The 26595-nt window shown below is 43.5% G+C and overlaps 1 protein-coding gene across 2 annotated transcripts in view; it reads left to right on the forward strand.

Annotated features, from left to right (window-relative positions):
• Positions 1 to 2832: 2832 nt before the first annotated feature.
• Positions 2833 to 26595, forward strand: part of TXNDC11 (thioredoxin domain containing 11) — a 64684-nt gene continuing 40921 nt past the window's right edge. The window contains exons 1-5 of one of the 2 annotated variants that reach the window (XM_064362495.1): positions 2833 to 3217; positions 9584 to 9800; positions 12026 to 12123; positions 15266 to 15395; positions 26284 to 26377. In XM_064362495.1, the coding sequence (XP_064218565.1) occupies positions 2964 to 3217; positions 9584 to 9800; positions 12026 to 12123; positions 15266 to 15395; positions 26284 to 26377 (793 nt within the window). In that variant the 5' untranslated portion in view covers positions 2833 to 2963. The remainder of the gene's footprint in view (positions 3218 to 9583; positions 9801 to 12025; positions 12124 to 15265; positions 15396 to 26283; positions 26378 to 26595) is intronic. The other variant, XM_064362496.1, reaches the window with a different exon arrangement.

Genomic DNA, 26595 nt, shown 5'->3' on the forward strand with positions numbered 1-26595 from the left:
TTTCCCATCTACAAAGTGAGTGCAGGTCTGGGAGCAGTGGCTACTTGGGAGGCCAAGGCGGGTGAATCACTTGAGCTCAGGAGTTCAAGACCAGACTGGCCAACATGGTGAGACCCCTGTGTCTACTAAACATATAAAAATTAGCTGGGTGTGGTGGCTCCTGTGCCTGTAATCCCAGCTACTCAGGAGGTTGAGGCAGGAGAATCGCTTAAACCCTGGAGGCAGAGGTTGCAGTGAGCTGAGATTGTACCACTGCTCTCCAGGCTGGGCAACAGAGCAAGAGTCTATTTCTAAATAAATAAATAAATAAATAAAAGAAAATAATAATAGCTGGGAGCCATAGCTCACACCTGTAATGTAGCGCAAGCTTCTAATCTCATCACTTTGGGAGGCCGAGGCGGGGACCACAAGGTCAGAAGTTTGAGACCAGCTTGGCCAACATAGTGAAAACCCATCTCTACTAAAAATACAAAAATATTTACCTGGGTGTGGTAGCAAGCGCCTGTAATCCCAGCTACTTGGGAGGCTGAGGCAAGGAGAATTGCTTGAACCTGGGAGGCTGAGGTTACGGTGAGCCGAGATCGTGCCACTGCACTCCAGCCTGGGCGACAGGAGACTTCGTCTCAAAATAATAATAATAATAATAATAATAATAAAGTGAGTGCAGGCGGTACAGCCCCTCTGCCTCCTAGGGGCTGCGTGTAGGGAGATGGTGCCTGGACACACAGCACTCAATAGATGCAGGTCACAGAGTGGGAGACAGCAGTAACTAAGATTTATTGAACACTTACTATGGGCCTGGCACTTACCATCAATTCTGCAGGGTCAAGCCCCACAGGGTCTACTGGGTATTCTTTTGTGTGCTGAGACAATAGATCGCAGGAAAGACACAAGACCCAGAGATAAGAGAAGACTTCAGCGGGGCTGGGGGACAACTACTACAAGGTGCGGAGTCCAGCAGTGGCCCCTGATGCCTGGACGCGCTGATATTTATTGTATACAAGGCATGGGGAATGGGCAAGGAGAGTACGTTATTTGACATGATTGATAGGGTCAAGCAAATCACGTGCTTACAGTACAGGGAGCCCCTCCCTTTCAGGTAGCCGCTGCAAGGAGGGGAGGCACATACCTCAGCATCTTTCTATGCACTTAACAGAAAGATCAAAAGCTTTTAGGATTCCTCTGTTCTTACTTCTCGCAACTTCTAAGAACTTAAAAAGAGCACGGGGTAGGAAAGTGGACCATCAAAGCGGACAAGGATGGTGACCATCAGAGTACAGCACCAGAGAGAGGCATTTAAGCCTCTGGATGTTTGCGGCCGGCCAGGCTAATGTCAGGCCTTCTTCAAGAGTAGGGCAGAGTGTTCTCTGAATTCCCCCAGTGAAAAGGGAAACTCCCCTTCACGGCAGGCTAAGTAACGGGCGCCTTCCTAGGCGCTGGCGCTACCTCAAGGCTCTCACCCTTGCCTCCAGATCACTTCCCACAATGTCCCTTCAGTTCCTAATTATATTTCACCGGATTATGTCTATACTATACAACTAAGATGATTCTACAGTATAATACTAAGGCAAAGTTTAATAATAGAGAATAATGATTTAATAAGATTGATTATGTAATTATGTGATTGTTTCTAAATCTATTTGGTGTCATTGCTATAACTAAGTAATCAGGAAATATATCATTGCTATACTAAGTAATCAGGAAATATTTTTGGTATCATTGCTATATCTAAGTACTCATTTATTATACTGGGACGGATTGCCTTCAGTCTCTTGCCTTGGCACCTGGGCAACTTTCTTCCCACACAATTCACTCATTTTTTAAAAATGTAATATTTGTTTAGAGACAGGGTCTTGCTCTGTGGACTAGGTTGGAGTGCAGTGGCTAGATCATGGCTCACTGCAGCCTCAAACTCCTGGGCTCAAGCAGTCCTCCCGCCTCAGCCCCGCCAAGTGCTGGGACTACAGGTGTGAGCCACTGGGGCTGGGCAATGCCTCTTGAACCCTCAGAACAAACCTGTTAGAGAGGTCCCTCTCACTCTGTTACCCAGGCTGGAGTACATGGCGTGATCTCGGTTCACTGCAACCTCCGCCTCCCAGGTTCAAGCAATTTTCCTGCCTCAGCCTCCCAAGTAGTTGGGATTACAGGCACATACTACCAACCCTCGCTAATTTTTGTATTTTTAGTAGAGACCGGGTTTTGCCACGTTGGCCAGGCTGATCTCGAACTCCTGAGCTCAAGTCATCTGCCGGCCTCGGCCTCCCAAAGTGCTGGGATCACAGGATTGAGCCACCGCGCCCGGCCGTGTTTTTTCTTTTTTTCCTTCAGTTAAGTGGGGATAAAAAACGGCTCGGGAGGCTGAAGCAGGAGAATCACTTGAACCAGGGAGTCGGAGGTTGCAGTGAGCCGAGAACGCGTCACTGCACTCCAGTGCGGCGACAGAGCGAGACGCTGTCCCAAAAAAAAAAAAATGGCACCTACGTGCTTTGGGGCCTGTAGTGAGAACGGTGGACACGACTGCTGTTGTTGTTACGCCTCCTAAAACCCAGAGAGGCTAGCGGAGACTACAGTGGTGCCAAGGTTCACTTGCCCCCGAGGACCTGATCCGCGTCCCGCGACGGCTCCTGCACAGACTCCGTGGGCGCGGGCGGGGCCTGTGGGACGGGGGCGGGATGTGGGCGGGGCAAGAGTCCGCGTATTAACGTAGGGTGCGGGGCGTGGCCCATTGGGGCGGGGCTTTGGGGCAGTGTCGGCCTTCGCGCCGACTCCGTGAGCGGTGGGCGGAGCCGTGTGCGCTGGGGTGTTCGCTGAGGCTGCCCCCTCGGCGGCGGCGCGGCTGACGTGGAGCGTCCGGGTTAGTGGGCGCGGCGAAGCTGCGGGATTGGGGAGCGACTGGCCGGGTTGGGCCTTCGGGCCCGAGGCGGCGGCGGCGGCGGTATAAAGCCAGCTACTGGGAGCATGTAATGTCGGAATGCCGAGGCTGCGGCGGCGGCAGCAGCAGCAGCGAGGACGCCGAGGACGAGGGTGGGGGCGGCGGCGGCCTCGCGGGCTCCGACTGCCTCAGCCCGAGCCCGGCCCCGGCCACAGCGTCCTCGGCTGGCCGGCTCCGTCGCGGGCTGCGCGGCGCCTCCCTCATGGCGTGTCGGCGGCCAGAGCTGCTCTGCGGGGCCGTGGCACTCGGCTGCGCGCTCCTCCTCGCCCTCAAGTTCACCTGCAGGTGAGGCGGCCCGGACTCCGGGGCCCCGGCGCGGCGCTCCCCCTGCTCTGCCGCCTGGAGCCTGCAGGGCCGGGTGGCAGCGGCCTCCGCCAGGGAAGTCGGGCCTGACCTTGCCCGGACGGCTGACCCCTTCCGGAGCCTCCGGCCACGGCCTCCCAGCTTCCCTTCGTCCCGGCCGGCCCGCGGACATTATGGCGAGGCTTCCGGGTGCAGCCTCGTGCCGCATCGTCCCACTTTTGTGTCGGGGGAGGCGGGTCAGGGGTGCTCCTCACCTGTTGCAGTCTCTATGTGGGGACCTGTCACTTCTTTTCTGGCAGTAGGACCCTCATTTCTCACCGATTTCATTCCACTTAAGCTTCCCGTGCAGTGATCCACAACCGTCTGCGAGTTCCAGACCCCTTTGAGAATTCCCGCAGTCATTGATCTAATGATTATTATTTTTTTGAGATGGAGTCCCGCTTTGTCGCCCATGCTGGAGTGCAATGGCACAATCTCGGCTCACGCCAACCTCGTCCTGGGTTCGAGGGATTCTCCTACCTCAGCCTCCCGAGTAGCTGGGATTACAGGCAGCCGCCACCACGCCCGGCTAATTTTTGTGTATTTAGTAGAGACGGGGTTTCACCATGTTGGCCATGCTGGTCTCGAACTCCTGAGCTCTCGTGATCCACCTGCTTCGGCCTCCCACAGTGCTGAGATTACAGGCATGAGCCACCGCGCCCGGCATCATCTAACGATTAATTTATCTGCACCTACTGCGTGCTGGACACTCATCCAGATGAACTCCTTGTTCCCTTGAGTGACTAGGACAGTGAACAAGTAAACATGATAAATTTTTTTTAAAAGCTTCTGTGCTAGGCAGGGTATAGAAACAATGGCGGAGAGGAAAGACTTCCTAAGGAAGTGACATCTGAAGCTCATACAAAAAGGAGAAGGGACGAGCACTGGGAAGATCTAGGGAGGAGCGTGTCCAAGGTAGAGCGAACAGTAAATACAGAGGTTCTGAGGCTGGACGAGCTTGGTGTTTCCCTTCAGTTGATAAGAAGGCCTGACAGTAGGCTGGGGTATAGGGGGTAGGAAAAGGAAAGCTCATGTTTGTCTTTTCAGGAATGTACACACATACAAAATTTGCTCTATATTTCAGGTGTCCTTCTCGGCTCCCATATCCACAGTGAATCTTCTGGGTTTCCAATTTTATAAGATCTGTATTGCTACTGTGATATCTGTGATTTTGCCTCGCAATATTTTTGAGTTTATTTAGCACGATAGACGGCCGATTGTCAAACAGGTGTCAAAGGATTAGGGATTTTAGTGGAAAGATAAATTATGATAACTCTCAGCATTTTCCATATGTCAGGTACTGTTCTATCAGCAGGGTTTCTCAGTCTTGGCACTGTTGATATTTTGGGTCAGATAATTCTGTGTTGTAGGGGCTGCCCTGTGCACTGTAGGGTGTTTAGCAGCATCCCTGGCCTCTACTCACTAGATACAGGAAGATACCTCACAAGATGTAACAGCCCACAATGGCTTCAGACGTTGTTAGATGGCCCTTGGGAGCAAAATTGTCTGCTTGGGAACCACTGTTTACATAAATGCATTTATTCATTTAAAACATAGTTGAGAGCCTAGTATGGGTGTTATTTAAATCTTACAATCCCCATTAAAGTTTGAATATACTGTTACCTTTCCCAGTATACAGATGACGGAGTCCAGCCTTGGTGATGTTACAGAAAATGGCAGCCACCTGTTAAGTGGCTGAGCTGGAATTTGAATCCTTTACTGTCAAGACCTCCTAGATTCTTTTTTTTTTCCTCCCTCCCTCCTCGAGATTCTTTTTTTTTTTTTTTTTTGAGATGGAGTCTCACTCTTTTGCCCAGGCTAGAGTGCAGTGGCGTGACCTCTGCTCACTGCAACCTCTTCCTCCCGGGTTCAAGCAAGTGATTCTCCTGCCTCAGGCTCTGGAGTAGCTGGGGTTACAGGCGCACACCACTATGCCTGGCTAATTTTTTGTATTTTTGGTAGAGATGGGGTTTCACCAAGTTGGCCAGGATGGTCTTGATCTCCTGACCTCATGATTTGCCTTCCTCGGCCTCCCAAAGTGCTGGGACTACAGGTGTGACCCCACCGCCCCATTGAGGACCTCCTAGATTCTTAACCTTGCATTTTATTGTTGTCTCTCACAAGGACAATATACAAAATATTTTACAAGGTAGAGTGTTAGGAGGTGACATTTGGGTTCAAATTAGGAAGAGAGGTTCCCCCCTCCAGGGATGTGGAGTTAATTTTCAAGGGTTTGTTAAACTGTAGAAATAATGGTTAATGTTTGTTCTGAGACAGCATGGCTTAATTGATATAGAAGTCCTTTGAGGTGCTTAATTGATATAGAAGACCTTTGAGGCCTGTCGTGGTCGTTCACGCCTATAATCCCAGCACTTTGGGAGGCTGAGGTGGGTGGATCATGAGGTCAGGAGATTGAGACCATCCTGGCCAACATGGTGAAACCTCGTCTCTACTAAAATACAAGAAAATTAGCCAGGCACCTGTAGTCCCAGCTACTCAGGAGGCCGAGGCAGGGGAATTGCTTGAACCAGGGTGGCGGAGGATGCGGTGAGCCGAGATTATCCTACTGCATTACAGCCTGGGTGGCAGAGCAAGACTCTGTCTCAAAAAAAAAAAAAAAAAAAGAAGTTCCTTGAGATTCAGAAGGAAGGAAGAGAGTAAGTAAATCCAGTTACTGGAGTAGGCAGAATGAGATCCTTTCTTGCTTCAGGCAAGGAGAGTGAACCAGTAAATGGCTGCTGCTTCGTCTCCTTTCTGTGTCACTGGCAAATTTGACAGTCTTTTAATAGACTAATTTCTTTAGGGTCATCTTTGATTGAATAGTGTCATGATAATATACTATTGCTGTACAACTGGCTAACATTTCTAGTCCCCTTTTCCTCTTTAACTTTTAAGATCTTTGCTTTAATAAGGAGATAGGCTTAAGGGAGAATAGGATTTTTTTTTTTTTTTTTAGACGGAGTCTCAATCTTTTGCCCAGGCTGGAATGCAATGGCTCGATCTTGGCTCAGCCTCTGCCTCCTGGGTTCAGGCAGTTCTCGTGCTTCAGCCTCCCAAGTAGGTGGGTTTACATGCACACGCCACCACACCCAGTTAATTTTTGTATTTTTAGTAGAGACTAGGTTTCACATATTGGCTAAGATGGTCTCAATCTCTTGACCTCGTGATCTGCCCACCTTGACCTCCCATAGTGCTGGGATTTTGATTGACTGTTTACTTTATCTGGCTCATTTAGGAATGCTTCTGAACATGCAGAGCAAAAATACTGAGTTGCTCTTTATCCTGTCTTTGGCTGTCAGATCTACATTTTTTCCTCAGATTGCATTATTTGATGCTTACATTGCAATTTTTTTTTCTTTTGAGATGGAGTTTTGCTGTTGTTTCCCAGGCTGGAGTGCAATGGCATAATGTCGGCCCACTGCAGCCTCCACCTCCTGGGTTCAAGAGATTCTCCTGCCTCAGCCTCCCAAGTAACTGGGATTACAGGTGTGCACCACCATGCCCGGCTAATTTTGTATTTTTAGTAGAGATGAGGTTTCACTGTGTTGGTCAGGCTGGTCTTGACCTTCTGACCTAAGGTGATCCACCCACCTCAGCCTCACAAAGTGCTGGGATTATAGGCATCAGCCATCACGCTTGGCCATATGCAATTTGGATGGTAGAAAAATACTCCAAAGAGCAGAATTTTGGATCTCTTGAAATTGTCTCATTTTTTTTTTTTTTTTTTGCTGCAGTGCCCTTCCCACCTCTTACATGGCTGTCTTGTCATTCAGGTCTCAGAGCTTAAATTATAGCACCTCCCAAACCACCATCCCATCAGAGGAGCTACCATGTCCTTCTGTACATCACTTTGTTAAATTTTCCACATAGCAGTGAGCATTTTGTATATTTTTCTTGTTTACACATTTGATGGTTTTCTTGTCTTCCTCCCCTAGAAAGTGAGCTCCTCAACAACACACTGCTGCAGCCTCAGTACCTGTGCCAGAAGCACAGTAACAGCTGCTCAGTAAAGAGTTTTTGAATAATTGAGTAAGTAGTTGAGTTTTTCAGGTTATGAAGGCATTCTGTGTAGACTGAAAGCTCTCCGATTGAAGGTTAAAATACTAGTTTGAGTGAATAAATTGGTGACTTGCTTCACTGAATACTTCTGCCTGTTTTGGAATTTCATGTAAGTGCATGCATAGTACATAGTGCATGTACTCTTTAGCGCCTGTCTTTTTTCACTCAGCATAATTATTTTGAGACTCATCCAAATTATAGTATATATGAGTAGGTTTTGTTTTTTGTTTATATCGTGGAGTAGCATTTAAGTAAACTGGGGTAACAACATACCCCAGTTTATCATGTTACCTCATGAGTCATGCCAGCTTTCTTACGCAGTTTACATAGTTTTTCTTTTCCCATCCTTAATGCCTTTATCCTGTGTCTTTATATTTAAAATGTATCTCATCTAGATAGTGCATAATTGGGTCTTGCTTTATCCTGTCTGGCTGTCTGTTCCTCCTAACTGGGTTGCTTCCTATTTTTATTTTTTTATTTTTTATTTTTAGTTTTTTTTGAGACAGAGTTTTGCTCTTGTTACCCAGGCTGGAGTGCAATGGCTCAATCTTGGCTCACCGCAACTTCTGCCTCCTGGGTTCAAGCAATTCTCCTGCCTCAGCCTCCTGAGTAGCTGGGACTACAGGCGTGCGCCACCATGCCCAGCTAATTTTTGTATTTTTAGTAGAGATGGGGTTTCACCATGTTGACCAGGATGGTTGACCTCATGATCCACCCACCTCGGCCTCCCAAAGTGCTGGGATTACAGGCATGAGCCACCGTGCCCGGCCTCCTATTTTTATTTTTAATGTGATTGTTGATGTAGTTGGGTTTAAGTCTTCCTTCTTGCTCTTTGTTTTCCATTTGTACCTTCTGGGTTTTGTTCTTTTCTTCTTTCTCCACTTTCTTTTTTTTTTTTTTTTTTGAGATGGAGTTTTGTTCTCATCTCCCTGGCTGGAGTGCAATGGTGTAATCTTGGCTCACTGCAACCTCTGCCTCCCAGGTTCAAGCAATTCTCGTGTCTCAGACTCCTGATTACAAACGTGAGCCACTGCACCTTTACTTTCTTTGGGACTAATCTAATTGTTTTTTAAGGTTTCCATGTTTATATATTCTGTTTGTATATTAGCAAACATGCTATAATGGTTTTATGGTATGCAAGTGCAGATACATGGACAGCTCAGGGTGTTTATTAGGGCCCTTTTACATGGTGGGATGCAGACTGTGTCTAGACCTTTATGTCTTTTTTTTTTTTTTTTTTTTTTTGAGACAGAGTCTCACTCTGTCACCCAGGCTGGAGGGCAGTGGTGCATTCTTGGCTCACTGCAACCTCTGCCTCCTGGATTCAAGCGATTCTCCTGTCTCAGCCTCTCCAATACCCGGGACTACAGGTGTGCCACCATGCCCAGCTAATTTTTGTATTTTTAGTAGAGACGGGGTTTCACCATGTTGGTCAGGCTGGTCTCAAAACAGTTGACATCATATTCCGCTCACCTTGGCCTCCCAAAGTGCAGAGATTACAGGCGTGAGCCACTGTGCCCGGCTAGACCTTTATGTCTTGATGAGGAAAGTACTGGCAGATCCATTACTTTTGACTACTTGTTTGTTCAGTGTTCGTTTCTTTTTCCTCCTAATCTCTTTCTTCTGGGAAGCTCAAGTGTTCAGAAAGCCCATTTTCCAGTTAAATAGGCTGTTTCTTTGTTACTCATCTTCATTAGTTTTAGGATTATGATACATATATCTAGAGAAATGTATATTATTATTTAATTGTTACTGTTACCTGAATGCCCTGGATAAGTACAAGCCAACTCTAGCTAATAAGCTTAAAAGTTGAGTTGATTCTAAGTATCTCCCATAGAAATCTTATTGGTGATAGTGTACATGTTCCCTCACCATAATTCTGAGCTCGCATCCTGGTGGGTCTAAAGCCCTGGAGGTAAGTGGCTTCTGTGGAGAACCAGGCTGCAGAAAAACGAGAATGAAGTCTTTGAGTTGTTGGGGGCAGGAATATAGATTATTCAGAGACATCCTTCTGCTCTCCACTGCCCTCCCAGCCTATACCTAGGGGACAGAATCTCAGAGAATTGTTTCCAGTGTATTATTCATGTCTTGCATTTGCTCAGCTTCTTTTGCCTTTCTAGGGCAGTGATTTTGGGACTCTATTTTCTTATTCAAAAGAGGACTTTTCTTTTAAGCTTCATTCTACTTCTACAGAGCTACTTTTAGAAGAAGATAAACTAAGCAATCTTTTTTGTGTTTGCTCTTTTTTAGTCGAGCAAAAGATGTGATAATACCAGCAAAACCACCTGTCAGCTTTTTCTCCCCGAGGTCTCCAGTCCTTGACCTCTTCCAGGGGCAGCTGGACTATGCAGAGCACGTTCGCCGGGATTCAGAGGTGGTACTGCTGTTCTTCTATGCCCCCTGGTGTGGGCAGTCCATTGCCGCCAGGGCAGAAATTGAGCAAGCAGCAAGTCGGCTTTCAGACCAGGTAATGCTGACATTCAGCCTAAGAACCAAATGACTGTCAGTCCTTTGTGTAGGGCAGGATGTCCCCACAGAGGCACCTTGCCCAACAGGCAGGTATTGCTAAGGTAAACTCCAGGAGTCCTTTCTAAATTACAGCGCCTTCTATAAAGCAACAGAAAGGATTTCCAATTGTGGTGATTGTAGTCAGAGGCAAGTGTGGGAGCAGATTCTACACCTCGTAACACCAACCAGTGTTCATCCCAGGGTGCTATACTGTTTGTTTTCAGCATTGAAAAAGGTAGAGGGACTAAAAATCCTAGTTCTTCCATATCCATTTGATACTTGCTGGTTAGGTATTTTAGGGAAGAAAATTTATGTATGATATGACTGCCTTGTAACAAGGCTGACCTTTTAAATATGTGGACCAGAACTATATTCAACAGATAAGGAATGCCACCTTTGGGCTAGGTAAGAAGGAAATATACACAGATAAGTCACCTGTTACGGCAGTGGTTTTCAGCCCAGTGGATCCCAGTTGCACTTTTGAAAATAAGTACTGTATGATGTCCCCTTTTCTTCCTGAAAAGGAATTCATAGATGATAAAATTTTCCTATACATGTAATTTGAAAATAATCTAATGTACTGATTGTAACATAACGGGGGGGGGAAGAAAGTAATTTGTAACTAAATGATACTTATTTTAGTATATAAGTGCACACTTAGAACAGGTCCAGATACCGTTATGTAGAACCACTGTGTAGACTGATAGAGGTATGATATGTTGGTGACTTACATGTCACAGGGACATTGGTCTTAGTAGTTGATTATCCTAAATGGTGAACGGTTCTTGATAAAATCTTGAACCACACAAAGCCCTTTTTGCTCTCAGTTTACACAGAAGTTGCATTCCTGAAAAATTCAGTGAACACAAAAAGGATGCTTTAGATTCACATGTAAAATGCAGCTTGGTTCTGGGCTTGGGTAATAATAGTTTTTTCCCAACATCAGTGTTTGGCAGGCATTTTGAACTACTCTGGAATGATATGGATGACTCTTCCTTGTGCAAAGCCGTTATGAGTGTAGCAGGACATCTACCAGTGCCCCTGCCCCACCTATGCACTGTAGCTTCCCCCAGTCATTGCAGCAAGCAAAAAGCATCCCACAGATTTCTGAGACGCTCCTGATCAGAACTGCTGATCTGAAGTAATGTGTGTAGGCAGCTGAGTTCCAGAAGTTCATTTGGAACTCTCAGTTGGTTTTTCTTAGAAATAGTGTTATACATGGTGGCTAGGCTTCCTGCCCAGCCCAGCAAAGCCTTTTTAACCATTACATCCCTGAAAGTGGTACCAAGTACTGCTTAAATATAACTTTCCATTCCTAATATTTATGTTGATTTGGAGAGCAGGATTGGGAGGAAGTGCTGTGGACCCATGGAATTTATCTATTCCCTATTTATCTTTCCCCCACCCCCCACCTCAAAATGGATAATAGTAACCAAGCTGGCAAATACTTCCAGGGAGGAAACAGGAACTCTCAGGAGCGAGTGGGAGGCAAGCAGTATGTGAGCATAAAAGAAATCAACAGTTTGTCATTTTATGAGCCTTTTGAATTTAGAGAACAAAGTTCACCTTCTCCATGTTGGGCACAAGAGGGAAATCTATTGTGTTTTATTAATAAGTGTGTCCTTCTGTGTGATGGTATTAGTATAATATTAATAATGGTATTTTGGTGTGCCAGGCCCTGTGCTAATTCGCAACCACTTTGCAAGCTGATGCTGTTGGCCCAGTTTTTCTGAAGCAGGACCTCAGGCTTAAAGGGGTGAAGCAATTTGTTTACAATTACATAGTGATAAGTGATGGGGGTTATAGTGTAATCCAGTGACTGCTGCTGCTTTTTTTAAAAAAAATTTTCAGCTCCTTCCAGATGAAGATCCTATTATTCCATGTACTCAGTAGGGAAAAAAGTGGGTTTATTTTTGGAACACAACAAAAATTTTTTGAACTGTTTTGCATGGTATAAGATTGGTAAACATGGTCTAAGTCCTGGCTGGACATCATAGGTAAGAGTATGTCTTTCTTTTTTGTTATACTGGTAAACGATGACCTTTGAAAACTTGAGACAGTTATTTTCATACTTTCTGTTTCAGTGAGAGAGGAAGAGTTCCATTTTTAAATTTCATCTTTTAAGTCTTGGTAACTTTTCAGTTGTTATTCATAGTCATTTGAAAACCTTTTTTGGCTCTGCAGGTGTTGTTTGTGGCAATTAACTGTTGGTGGAACCAGGGGAAATGCAGAAAACAGAAACACTTCTTTTATTTTCCTGTAATATATCTATATCATCGAAGGTAAGAACTTTTTAAATAGTGTTTCTCATTCCAGTTGGGTTTGTCAGTTTATAAATGAATTTGCGTTTTTTCTATATTAAAGTATTAGATACTCACTATAGAAAATTCAGATAATACAGATAAGTAAAAAAAAGAAAAAAAACCCTGGATAATCTGCCCCACTTTTTAAAGCTAAACATGGGATTTGGCAGTAATACTGTTTCCTAAACTGCTTTTCTCACTTTTTTGAACATCTTTTCATGTCATTACACATTTTACAGCATTGTTTTTAAAAGTACCAATTACTTCAATGTATTGCTGTACATTTCAGATATTTTAAGAGTGTTTTGTAATATAAAAATACACCAAATTTCTTGTCCTTTCACCTGGAGGCATAGCAGAGTCCAGAGGGTATCTTACCATCTTTTCTAATGGGAGGAAAATTACTACAGGTACACAGTCCCATGCCCACAATTCTAAAGTCACAAACGGGGCTGAAAAACTGAAAGAGTCTTATTTTAATTTTTTTTCTTGTTTTGAGACAGAGTTTCGTTCTTGTTGCCCAGGCTGGAGTGCAGTGGTGCAAACTTGGCTCACTGCAGCCTCCATCTCTGGGTTCTAGCAATTGTCCTACCTCAGCCTCCCAAGTAGCTGGGATTACAGGTGCCTGCCACTATGCCTAGCTATTTTTTTTGTATTTTTAGTAGAGATGGGGTTTCGTGGTGTTGGCCAGGCTGGTCTGGAACTCCTGACCTCAGGTGATCCACTGAGCTCGGCCTCCCGAAGTGCTGGTATTATAAGCGTGAGCCACTGTGCCTGGCCAAGAGTTTTATAAATTTTGTCTCTAGTTGCATTCACCTGGCTTGAGGTAACAAGAGATACCTTTGGTCTGTATCCCACTTAAGGTTCCTCTTTAGTCATTTTGCTGCGGAAATAATTTGTGTTTGATTGTGGGGTACAGCCTACACCCAGCTGTGAATGATAAGTGATGTCTAAAAATCTGACTTGAAGGGCTTTGGAGATAGGAGATAGGACTTTGGAATTTGTTCAGGGTGATTGGCTGGAAGTTTGTTGAAGGTAAAATGGGTAAAGGAGATTTGATTAGTAGAGAGGTTTATTTTTTTTCTCTCTCTAAACTTCCTGGGCCATAGTCTATGGGGATTTATAGCAAACATCAACAAACAATGATTTGTGGGTTCTCTGTCACATTCCATCCCATTTCTGTGTCTGTAACATAAACTGTCATCTGGCACATAGTATTGACTCCCAGGAACTATCAGGTAGTATTTGGGCAAAAATACACTTTCCTACCCCATCTCCACCCCCATATTTTCCTCTGATATTAGATGTTTGTATTTTAATGTTTATAGTAATAAGCCAGTGTTTGCTTAGGGACCACTAAGACCATTTTCAGATATCTTCCCCACTGTTTGGCCAGTAATTTGGAGGTTCTGCCTTTACATGGAAGGTTCAAATACAGGTTTTTTCAGCTACAGGAGTACTTTCTCAGAGTTATATCGTTTTAAAGGAAAGTGTGAGGTGGTGTGCTTACTCTGTGCTCTGTAACGGGATGATGAGCTTGCCCTGCTGAGGTCCTTGCATTTCTTTTTGGCTTTGAAAAAGGGCATGGAAACCTAGTGGGGGTATAGTCCTTTTGAGCTGCTCAGAGGTGAACTTAATGTGATGTGACATTGAAATCAGAAGAGTTTCATGGAATCGAGTATAAATGTCATTTTGGGGTATGTGGGTATACAGTATTGTCATATGTATACTATTTGTTTGCTTAGCTTTTGCAGAAAGATTGAAGGGACCTTAGAGGAACTTTAGAAACATGTCTAACCTTCTTATTTTACAGATGAGGAATTTGAGGTTGGTACGCACCTTGAAATGCCTGTTTCCACACCCCTGTCTTTGCGTTGTTAGTTTTTACAAGTCACTAGGACCCTTACCACACCAGGAACACTCAGCAAAGCCTGTTTACCTGAGTGGTTGAGGTTCCAGATTGGTAGCTCCTTTTTACTGAACAAAATAAGTTAGATGTTTTTTTGATTTCTTCCTTTAAATTAAAAATTATTGGTGCTTGATGGGGGCTGGTGGTGGTGGTGATAATTTTCAAACTGAACTAATTTGTATTAAGTCTTGATTTCATTGAATTCTTAACTGTCTCCCAGCTGTACATGTAGAGAATGCTGTTTTTCATCTTTTTCATGCTAATATTCCTTTGACATCATGCTGCAGTGCACATCGAAGAATTGTGTTTATCTCATTATTGTGTGTGTGTGTGTGTGTGTGAATTCTGTAACCATGTATTATAGTATTATCACGGCCTTTATAAAATTCTTCACTGTGCTCTATTGTTGCTGTTAACCGTAAGCTTAGTGTCAGTTTCTGTGTAGAGACGGTTATACAGTTGTTGAATTTCACCATAACCCCCCACCTCTGCCACCTACCATCCAATTATATTTGGGCAGTGTCTGTATTGTCTGAGATTGAAGAGAGGCACATGAGAATTCCGATTAGCTTAGGAATGGTGATGGTATTACTTAGCAGCACTGAATCAAATTCTGTGTGTCCCAGGCACGACTGGAGGGGAAAGGAAGAAAGATCATTTATACAGGTCACTGACTTCAGCCCTTCACATAATTTGTTGTTGTAATAAAGCTTCAAATAGGTTTAAGGTTCATTCAGTGATCCTTTTTCTGCCTACTACTTTCTAGTAGGTCAAGGGCTAAGCGCTCAACCTGTTCCTTATCTCACAGTGACTAGTAGAAGGAAAGTCTGCCTGTTTACATTGAATTCTGTAGTGAAATCCTGGAATCCTTTAGCATGTGGTCAGTTTCCAGGGTTGTCTTTTTGTCTTGTTTTGTTTTTAAAGGCAATATTGTGGGAATTAATTTTTTTTCAGAGACTAGAATGAATGTTCTTTGTTTGGCAATTCAGTTTGCAGTTGAATTCAAGATCATAGAAGGGCAGGGGCTGCTTGCGCCTGTCCTCACCTAAAATGCTTATTCTGAATTATCTGGTCACCTCCTGAGCTGTGACTTGGTTGGATCCCAAAGTAAGACATTTTCATTTTGTGGTGGTGATGATTTTAGTTATACATTACAGGCTTAATGCATGGTGTATTATTTTTATTATTTTTATTTTTATTTTTTGGTACTAGTTTTGGACCAATCGAATACAAAGGCCCTATGAGTGCTGTTTACATTGAGAAGTTTGTCCGACGGGTGATGAAACCACTTCTCTACATCCCATCTCAATCAGAATTACTAGATTTTCTCTCAAACTACGAGGTACTTGTCTTTCATATCTCCTCCTCCATACTCAAGGCCTTTTACTGGGTTGTTATAGATTGTTTGTATTAAAAGTGTTTAAGAAAATACCTCCTGAATTGTGGCAATTAAAAGGTCATGTGGTAGACCCGCCCCAGTTAAATGCTTTTTGAGATACTAATTATAAGGATAGCTTGTCCAAGGGAGTTTTAAGAGAATAGAGTACTTGAAAAATCTTTTCTGTTTTTTGTTAGGGAATTTTCAACAAATGTTCATCTTGCCTCACAGTTAACTTAGAGTAGATGAGAATTAACTTACAATTTATGTGCAGCTGCACATTTCTAAGAGTATTGTTTGACACTTCTCATAGCACTGTACTATGAGATACCTGGTTTTTCTTGTCAGTTGTAGTTTTTTTTTTTTGAAAACTGGACATATGTTCCCTTCTGTATTATGAAGTCTATGACTATTTCAAGGTCTTATTTACAGAAAGTTTTCTCACTTTCCTAAAGCAGCTTCTTTCCTGCTTTCTCATTGCCAACTTCAACCCCTGACAAATTATTTTCATAGTATTTTTTTTTTTTTTTGAGGCAGAGTCTTGCTTTGACTCCTAGGCTGGAGTGTGATCTCAGCTCATTGCAACCTCCACCTCTCATGCCTCAGCCACCCAAGTAGTTAGGATTGCGGGCATGCACCACCACACCCAGCTAATTTTTGTATTTTTACTGTTAGCAGATTCCCCAAGCAGCAATATGAATATCTAGTTATTTTGCTTATAGTTATTAGCTATGCGTCAGAATAAATATTCCTTAACAACATAGATAGCAGATGGACTTCTGTGTACCTTCCAGGCCTATCTCTTATTTTCCCTGGGCAGGCTGGTGGGTGAGGGCTATATTAGGAGGCAGGGTACCGGGGCCTGATCCCTTTGGTACACTCACTGGGTCTGTGATTTGGGGTGGGTTACTCACTTCCTGGGCATCAGGGGCCTGGGCCAGGATATCCTTGAGATTCCTTCTAGCGGTAAAGTTGTGATAAGTGGGTTTTGACATGGATTTGCAGTGGGTTACAGCCAGAGCCACTGGAGATGGTACAGCAAAATGATGAAGAATCAGGAGTCAGACGGACCAACTTTTAGCAGTCCTCTGTTTTATTTATTTATTTTGAGACAGAGTCTTGCTCTGTTGCCCAGGCTGGAGTGTAGTGGCGTGATCTGGGCTCACTGCAACCTCCGCCTCTTGGGTTCAAGTGATTCTCCTGCCTCAGCCTCCCAAGTAGCTGGAATTACAGGCATGCACCACCACACCCGGCTAGTTTTTTTTTTTTTTGAGACAGAGTCTCACTCTGTTGCCCGGGCTGAAGTGCAGTGGCACAATCTCAGCTTACTGCGACCTTCGCCTCCCGGGTTCAAGCAGTTCTCCTGCCTCAGTCTCCCAAGTAGCTGGGATTACAGGTGCATGCCACCATGCATGGCTAATTTTTTGTATTTTTAATAGAGATGGGCTTTCACCATGTTGTCCAGGCTGGTCTTGAGCTCCTGACCTCGTGATCCGCCCGCCTTGGCCTCCCAAAGTGCTGGGATTATAGGTGTGAGCCACCATGCCTGGCAGTTTTTGTATTTTTAGTAGAGATGGGGTTTCACCATGTTGGCTAGGCTGGATTATTTTATTTAATTCTTTTGAGACAGGGCTTCACTCTTGTCACCCAGGCTGGAGTGCAGTGGGGTGATCTTGGCTCAAGTGATCTTCCTGCTTCCTCAAGCGATACTCCTGCCTTGTGGGCATTTTGAACCAAAGTGCTGGGATCACAGGCGTGAGCCACCATGCCCAGCCCAGCAGTACTTTGAAAGACTGTGCTCCAAGTATTGACGTGGAGTTAACTCACTAATCTGCTGATGACATTACTGCGGATGACATTTAAAACATTACATTAAAGTTTTTTGGCAGCACACTTAGAGTTATGTACAACGGTGATTAAACTAGACTGCCTTTAAAATGGAAACCACAAGAGGGCCACCAAGATGGAGTCCCTAGATCACTTCTGTCAGCCTTTAAAATGACTTTCTCCCAAAAGCTCTGGCTAGCTTTTATCGGGTTAGTATCATCTTTTGCTGGGCTTCTCACTGACATGAGATTGTCTTATTGGCAAAAGATAGATAGTACTTTATTAATTGTGAAATAACTTGCTAGTCAAGCCCAGCATGACACTTGTGAAACCATTTGTCTTGCAAAATATACCAAATAGCCCAGCCTAGAAAATGTGACAGTTTCACACACAGTCTGTAAGATAACATACAGAATTCTCGATCCGGAAATGAAACCACTGTCATGGTTTTGACGTTTGAATGATTAGGAAAGGTAAAGGAATTTTTGGAGTCTGAAGTAGAGTACGATAAGCTTTTGAATATTCTGCTAAGTTAGGGTTTCCCAACCTTAGCACAACTGACATGGGAGGTCAGATAATTCTGTGTTTTGGGGGGCTTTTCTGTGCTTTGCAGGATATTTAGCAGTATCCCTGGTCTCTACACACTAGATGCTGATAGGACCCCATTCTCCCCTCAGTTGTGACAACCAAAGATATCTGCAGACCTTGCCAAATACCCCTCAGGGGGCAAAATTCCTCCGGTTAAGAACTACTGCTCTGAATAATTGAGTTTTCTCAATTAAGGTCTTAAGAGGAAAAGCATATCTTTTTTCATGTAGCTCTCAGAAGGCCTTAATCTAATAGTTCGAAGTTTATCTGCTTATAATGGTGGCAGTAGAGAGATGAAAATTAAACATTGCCTTGACTACAGAATGCTGGAAAATTATTTGGGGGGAATTCTAGCTAGGGGTGAGTTAGATTGTCATCATTAGAGCTGTCTCTGATACTCAGCTTTTTACTCAAACTCCTTATTTTTTCTAAACAAACAATACATAGCTTAAATATGTGAAGGAGCTTGCTAAAGATACCTTGCTATGAAAGATACTTGTTTTGATCAAGAACCTTATCTCAGTTTATATTTTTTATTAATATGGATTTCAGTATCAAGTGTGTTTAAATTTAAGTGTATCAAAATTGGGTCAAAATAATGAATGTTTTCATGGAACTTCTGAGGTATGACATAATGGCAGATTTTTTTTCTTTTTTGCATGACTTAATGTCTGTAGATGTGTTTGTAACATCTTGTAGGAGTGTGTGTGATAATTTCCCCCTCGCTTAAAAAAAAAAATTTCTTGTGTAGGATCTGGATTTTAGGGAAGGACAAAAAAAAAAAAGAAAACATATTGATTGATTATAAATTTGTCTCTAATCCAGACATTTGTGAGCATTTTGGACCATTATAAAATTGTATAGTTAGCATTCATTACTTGGGAAGTGATGATGTCCTGAAATAAGTAATATTCTCTATTGACATAAACTCTTTTTTTGAGACAGAATCTCACTCTGTTTCCCAGGCTGGAGTGTGGTGGTGCGATCTCAGCTCTCTGCAACCTCCAGCTCCTGGGTTTAAGCAATTCTTGTGCCTCAGCCTCTTGAGTAGCTGGGAATACAGTCATGTGCCACCACGCCCGGCTGTTTTTTTGTATTTTTAGTAGACAAAGTTTCACCTTGTTGACCAGGCTGGTCTTGAACTCCTAGTCTCAAGCAATCTGCCCACCTCAGCCTCCCAAAATGCTGGGATTACAGGTGTGAACCACTGTGTCTGGCTGACATAAGCTTTTATTATATATATATGAAACTCTATTCATATATGCTTATTCCATGGTTATAAAAAGAAATGTTGTAATTCTATCTTGGTCTTAATTTTTTTTTTTTTTTTTTTTTTTTTGAGACGGAGTTTCGCTCGTTACCCAGGCTGGAGTGCAATGGCGCGATCTCGGCTCACTGCAACCTCCGCCTCCTGGGTTCAGGCAATTCTCCTGCCTCAGCCTCCTGAGTAGCTGGGATTACAGGCATGTGCCACCATGCCCAGCTAATTTTTTGTATTTTTAGTAGAGACGGGGTTTCACCATGTTGACCAGGATGGTCTCGATCTCTTGACCCCGTGATCCACCTGCCTCTGCCTCCCAAAGTGCTAGGATTACAGGCTTGAGCCACCGCGCCCAGCCGGTTTTAATTTTTTAAGTCCTATAGTTGAATCCTTTCAAAGGCCCATTCAGATGATTTGATACTGAATTACTTAGAAGAGTGGAAGTTTTTATCCAATGGAAAATATTTTATTTGGCTTAGATATCTCAAACTAACAATATCAGATTGCTAATCATTAACCATGGTGTATGTTTATAAAATATGACTCTAAGAGGCCCCGTGAGGTGCCTCACACCTGCAATCCTAGCACTTTCAGAGGCCAAGGTGGGAGGATTGCTTGAAGCCAGGGATTCAACACCAGCCTGGGCAACAAAATGAGACCCTGTCTCCAAAACAAAATGTGAAAAATTAGCCAGGTGTGGTGGCACATGCCTGTAGTCCCAGCTGCTTGGGAGGCTGAAGCTGGAGGATTTGCTTGAGTCCAGGAGTTTGGGGTTACAATGAGCTATGATGGCACCACTGCACTCCAGCCTGGGCGACAGAGTGAGACCCTGTCTCAAGACAAAACAAAGACTGAGCCCAGAAACAATTTCTGGGAGAACAGTTTTGCCTTTACTTAAAACATCACAGAAAGACATTAAAGGGTGAATACTAAAAATTCTTAATTTTGTAAACTGAAATACTTTAATCGTTATTAGCAAAGAAATGCATAAATGATCAGGTGTGGTGTCTCACGCCTGTAATCCCAGCTCTTTGAGAGGCTGAGGTGGGCGGATCACGAGGTCAAGAGATTGAGACCATCCTGGCCAACATGGTGAAATCCTGTCTCTACTAAAAATAGAAAAATTACCTGGGCATGTTGGCACATGCCTGTAGTCCCAGCTATTCAGGAAGCTGAGGTAGGAGAATGGCTTGAACCCAGAAGGCGGAGGTTGCAGTGAGCTGAGATTGGGCCACTGCACTCCAGCCTGGGAGGCAGAGCAAGATTCTGTCTCAAAAAAAAAAGAAATAATGTGTAAACCGCATTGTCAAATGCTCTTTAGTTTTCAAGTGCTTATTTCTGATGTTTCTAACAGCCGTATGAGGTAGATGGAAATTGTAGATCCTTTGAACAGATTGAGAAGCTAAGGTACAGGGAGGCTGTGATTTACCTCTGTGGAGGTTGGACAATTGCCCTGCCTTGTTGCTCCACAAATTCTTGTCTATCCTGTTTTTCCTCAAAAAACTATGTAAGGTTTTTGAGTTGAAACTTTAATATCTACCTAGAGGTTACAACTTCAAATACTTAACTATTTAATGTCATTTTTTGAACCTTTTTTCTTTCATCATAGAAAATTTTGAAGGTGTTGGCTCCTTAATTTGGCTGTAACTTTTTTTTTTTACTTAATAAATATGGATAAAGGATGATGCCATAGCTCTTAAGCACCCAATTTCCTGTTACTAATTGGGTCATTAACATTTATTCTGCATAACTGGGATTATTCTGTGTATGATAGTGAAAATATTGAGGCAGGGTAAGGTCTAGAATTTTCTTCCCAGGTAAGCACTACAATGATACTTACCTTACAAATAATGATTGTAGCTAAAAACTGAAATGAACTTGCCAGGGGATCCCATATAGGGAGATTAAGAGCTCTATGTCATTTCCTTGCAAACCATGTTAATAAATTTTACTGACTTCAGTTACTCCAATTGTGAATCCCTCTCCCTCGCAGGTTCTTCCTGCCAATTTAAATACAGATAGGAAAATGAAGTTGATTACTGTGGACTAACAGAACCAATGTCATTTTTATTTTTGTTTTATAGAGATGAGGTCTTGCCATGTTGCCCAGGCTAGTCTTGAACTTCTGAGGTCAGATGATCCATCTCAGCCCCTAAAAGTGCTGGGATTACAGACATATGCCACCATACCTGGCCAGTGTCATTTTTATTTCAGTGGACATTAAGTTGATTGGAAAAGGAAAAGGAGTGAGCAGTGGTAATTTAATTTTCAGTGACTAGTTTTTTGGCTTCTCTAATTTCAGTATTGTTTGGACATCATTTGTCTTAGGTATTGGTAGCTTCTATATCAATAGTGTTTGCTTCTTATTTATTTATTTGTTTTTTTGGGACAGAGTCTTGCTCTGTTGCCCAGGCTGGAGTACAGTGTTGCATTCTCTGCTTACTGTAACCCCCACCTCCCAGGTTTAAGTGATTTTCCTGCCTCAGCCTCCCAAGTAGCTGCGACTATAGGCGCTGGCCACCATGCCTGGCTAATTTTTGTATTTTTAATAGAGACAGGGTTTCACCAGGTTGGCCAGATTGGTGTCAAACTCCTGGCCTCAAGTGATCTGCCTGCCTCAGCCTCCCAAAGTGCTGGGATTACAGGCATGAGCCACTGCACCTGGCCTCTTTTTTTTATTTTCTGAAGTATTTGACAGATTTGGTTTGACTTGTACCTTATAATTTACTCACCAAATGCTAACAGTATTATTGTTTCAAATGCTTATCTTCTATCTGCAGGCAAAATATTTTTTTTTTTTTTTTTTTTTTTTGAGACGGAGTTTCGCTCTTGTTACCCAGTCTGGAGTGCAATGGCGCGATCTTGGCTCACCGCAACCTCTGCCTCCTGGGTTCAAGCAATTCTCCTGCCTCAGCCTCCTGAGTAGCTGGGATTACAGGCATGTGCCACCATGCCCAGCTAATTTTTTGTATTTTTAGTAGAGACGGGGTTTCACCATGTTGACCAGGATGGTCTCGATCTCTTGACCTCGTGATCCACCCGCCTCAGCCTCCCAAAGTGCTGGGATTACAGGCGTGAGCCACCGCGCCCGGCCTGCAGGCAAAATATTTTAAGAATCTTTTTGTGAATTTCTGTATCCATTTAAGAACACTTATTTAGCATACACTCATTCATTTATTTCTACCAACTTGGTAAACAAAATTGTTTTATATTTAAGTGGGATGGGAAAAGCCTTGTAAATCTTTTAGGGGGAAGGAGAGGGTTAAGTAAAATTGCCAGGTGACAGAAAACCTGAGCATTCTGTGCAAAATTGTAGAATGACTGGTATCCGACATTGTCATATTGTTTGTAAAATTCTACTCCGAATGTTGAGCACATAGGTACTGTTTCTGTTAGTTCATAGTTTTGCATTTTTTTGTTTTATTTTTTGAGACAAAGTCTCATCCTGTTGCCCAGGCTGGAGTGCAGCAGGACGATCTTGCCTTACTGCAACCTCCACCTCCTTGGTTCAAGCAATTTTTGTGCCTCAGCCTCCTGGCTAATTTTTGTATTTTTAATAGAGATGGGGGTTTCACCATGTTGGCCAGGCTGGTCTTGAACTCCTGACCTCAAGTGATCCACCTGCCTCGGCCTCCCAAAGTGCTGGGATTACAGGCATGAGCCACTGCGCCTGGCCTAAAGTTCATAGTTTTATAACACTGTGAATAGTTTTACATTTTCTAGGTGTGAGTTAACATTGGTACAAAAACATTTCAAGTGCCATTGAGCAAAAACACACCAGGCCGGGCTTGGTGGCTCCCGCTTATAATCCCAGCACTTTGGGAGGCTGAAGTGGGTAGATCACTTGAGGCCAGGAGTTCGAGACCAGCCTGGCCAACATGGTGAAACCTGTCTCTACTAAAAATACAAAAAAAAAAAAAAATTAGCCAGGCGTGGGAGGGCGAGGCAGGAGAATTGCTTGAACCAGGGAGGCAGAGGTTGCAGTGAGCTGAGATCATGCATTGCAGCTGGACAACGAGAGCAAAACTCAAAAAAACCAATACAAAACCAAAAAACCAAAACACACCAAGGTAACTGTTTTCATGGCCACTAGAGGGTGTGTGCACCATTTGCTGAAATTACTACTATTCTGCAAATGGTGCCTGCTGAGGGAAGAAATTACTTTATGTAAGTGAGGATTTGCTGGCCTCCTATGAATAGCCTGTTTTCAACTCTTCGTTATGATAGGTCCTGCACTTACTGTACCTTATTGGATGGAGTTAAAATATACAAACTGGATCAAGTTATAATCTGGCACTCATTGAGTCTTATTTTTTGCTAAATTGTAAACTTGATGGAGGAGCCTCGTATTATCCTTTTATCCCCATTCATTTGTTGGTTAACAAATAATTATTGTGTGCCTGCTCTGGGCTGGGTACTCTCTGAGCTGGAGGAATGTAGTGATGAGCAAGAGAGAGGCTTTGTTTCATGGAGTTAAAAGGGAAATAGACAGCAAACAGAAAACAACGTTTACTCGGTTGGTATCCTCTCAAAACTCAAGTCTATGTGGAACTTAAGAATCTGAGTTTATTTAGGGTGGGTCCTTGATCCAGTGGCTGGTATCTTGATGAGAAGAGGAGAGGACACAAACATAGGGAAGAAGGCCATATGAAGACAGAGGCAGAGATGAGAGGGGTGCAGCCTCAAACTAAGAAACACCCAGAGCCACCAGAAGCTAGGAAGAGACAAAGAAAGACTCTCCCCTCCAGCCTTCAGAGAGCATGACTCCTGATACCTTGATTTTGAACTTCTGATCACCAGAACTGGGAGAGAATGAGTTCTGTTGTTTTAAGCCACCCATTTTGTGGTCACTTATCACAGCAACCCTAGGAAACTAATGCATGGATAATTTCAGAAAAATCACCAAGAGTGATGTGATAGAATTGGGGGCCGGGAGAAAGGCACAGCTGTTTTAGAAGACATGGTCTTCTTTTGAGGAAATGAGACTTGAGCAAAAACATAAAGTAAAGCCTATATGATATGACCCATCCCTAGAAGATTGGAGAAGGTGCTCCAGGAGGTGGGAACAGTAAGTGTAAAGACCCTGAGGAAGTATAAAGACCCCAGGACAAGGACAGAACTGGTGGGGCCAGGGGAGAGGAGAGAGTGGTAGGAGATGAGGTGGCAGAGGGGTCTTGATCATCTGACCTGATGAAACCTTTGGTTTTCGGTGGAGTGAAGGGAAGAGGAACACTGATAGTGGAGCTCCTGTGGCTGCTTATCTAGTAGCTGTCTAAGCATCTGGTAGAGGGCTAATAGAAACACCAGCTGGAGGCTGGGCACAGTGGCTCATGCCTATAATCTCAGCACTTTGGGAAGCTGAGGCAGGCAGATCACTTGAGGTCAGGAGTTTGAGACCAACCTGGCCAACATGGTGAAACCTCATCTCTACTTAAAATAGAAAAATTAGCCAGGCTTGGTGGTACGTGCCTGTAATCCCAGCTACTGGGGAGGCTGAGGCAGAAGAATTGCTTGAAACTGGGAGACAGAGGTTGCAGTGAGCCAAGATCATTGGGCAACAGAGCAAGATTCTGTTTCTTTTATTTTTTTTGAGATGGAATCTTGCTCTGTCCCCTCCGGCTGGAGTACAGGGGCATGATCTCAGCTCCTTGCAACCTCTTCTCCCTGGGTTCAGGAGATTCTCTTGCCTCAGCCTCCCAAGCATCTGGGACTACAGATACGTACCACCATACCAGGATAATTTTTGTATTTTTTAGTAGAAACAGGGTTTCATCATGTTAACTAGGCTGGTCTCAGACTCCTGATCTCAGATGATGCTCCTGCCTCGGTCTCCCAAATTTCTGGAATTATAAGCATTAGCCACTGCGCCAGGCCTAGATGTTAGGTTTCTGTCAGAATGAAAACCAATGGATTCATTTACTGTTGAATCTTAGAACAAGCCAGTGGTTTAGATTGGAAAGATAGTATATTCCACTACAGATCAGTTTCCTCTTTTATGTAACATACTGATTTTAAACTTCACCAACAGATTAGATTTCTACCCTAACTTATGGATGCAATTTTGTTCCAATGATCAAGTTTGCTTCCACAATGACTTACTAATATAGAGTGTGGTGCTGAGTGTTTTGGGGCTCAAAAGGTTTCTTTTCATTTGCCTAGTGCTTTATGGTTCATCAGGCCTGCTCTTCGCTTAACCCTGTGAAAATTGTTCCTGTTTCCACATCAGGCAACTGAGGCTTCATACTGAAGGGTTCACCCAAGGCTGTTCTTTCAGCCACTAGATCTCAGAGTTCCGCTTAGGTCTTCTGACTCCAAGTCCAGCACTCTTTTCTCAGGGATCTCACAGTTTGACTTTTAAGGCAGATATGATTGTTACAGAAGAAAATCTGACTGAATGAGTGCCATAGTGCCTTCAAAGAAGGAAGAACATATCTGACAGGGGACAGTTAATTAGTTTCACAGAATGAAGGGGCATTCTATGCCCAGCTTAGAGAAGTAGAATGATCAGGTGGAAATGAGTGTAGGACGGAGGAGCCAGAGGGCCAGAGATGGGTCTCCTGCAGACCTGAGGGAAAGGAGAGTTGCCATTGTGGAATGCTGGGTTTTTGGCAGAGTGAGTGTGGGGGATTGGCGGGGGGTTCTATGGTTTGTTTCCCATTGAAGGGGCTTGATTACAGGTGAAGATTAACCCTGATTTCCAGCAAAGTATGAAGGTATGTTTGCAGTGAGTGAGAGAAAGTGATTCAAGAAGAAACTTAAGAAAGGTTAAAAGAAAATTATTGACATAGCTTGTCTAGAGTTACTAAAAGTGATTGAGAACATGAACTTGCTGATGAAGATTTGAGCCTGGGAGAATTGTACTGTCAACAGAGCATGGAAAGACCTACTCATGGGACAGAAGGAAGTTTTAGCTTTGAATGTTCCTGAATGACCACTGTGCAATCCTGTTAAAGCTGCTGCAACTCCATCCCTTACCCTCTTACTGTTAAATGGAGAGGAGGGCATGTTCAGCCCCAACCTGCAATCTTTCATATGTGGTTAGGCTTTTTGAAAAAATGAAATGCAACAAGATGCATTAATTGTCAATTATAATATGTGTTTCTTCTTTTGAAATATCCTCCATTATACTGTGGCTGACAGTGCCTCAGTTACCTAACTCTGCTCTTTTTCCTGCAGCCTGGAGTACTCGGGTACTTTGAGTTCAGTGGCTCACCCCAGCCTCCTGGTTATTTGACCTTCTTCACCTCAGCATTACATTCACTAAAGAAAGGTAAAAAATGATTCATATTAAGACATGGGTACTTCGGTAGAATTGATATTGACATCTTTACCATGTATTATTATGAATATGTATTTTAATTTGCTTGATTGCTTTCCTCAGTGTATTTTTATTTTTATTTTATTTTATATTTTTTTGAGATGGCGGCACGATCTTGGCTCACTGCAACCTCCGCCTCCCGGGTTCAAGTGATTCTCCTGTCTTAGCTT

The sequence above is a fragment of the Aotus nancymaae genome, unplaced genomic scaffold, assembly GCF_030222135.1.
Source record: "Aotus nancymaae isolate 86718 unplaced genomic scaffold, 86718_ANA_hifiasm-v0.15.2.pri h1tg000049l, whole genome shotgun sequence".
NCBI classification, from domain to species: Eukaryota; Metazoa; Chordata; class Mammalia; order Primates; family Aotidae; genus Aotus; species Aotus nancymaae.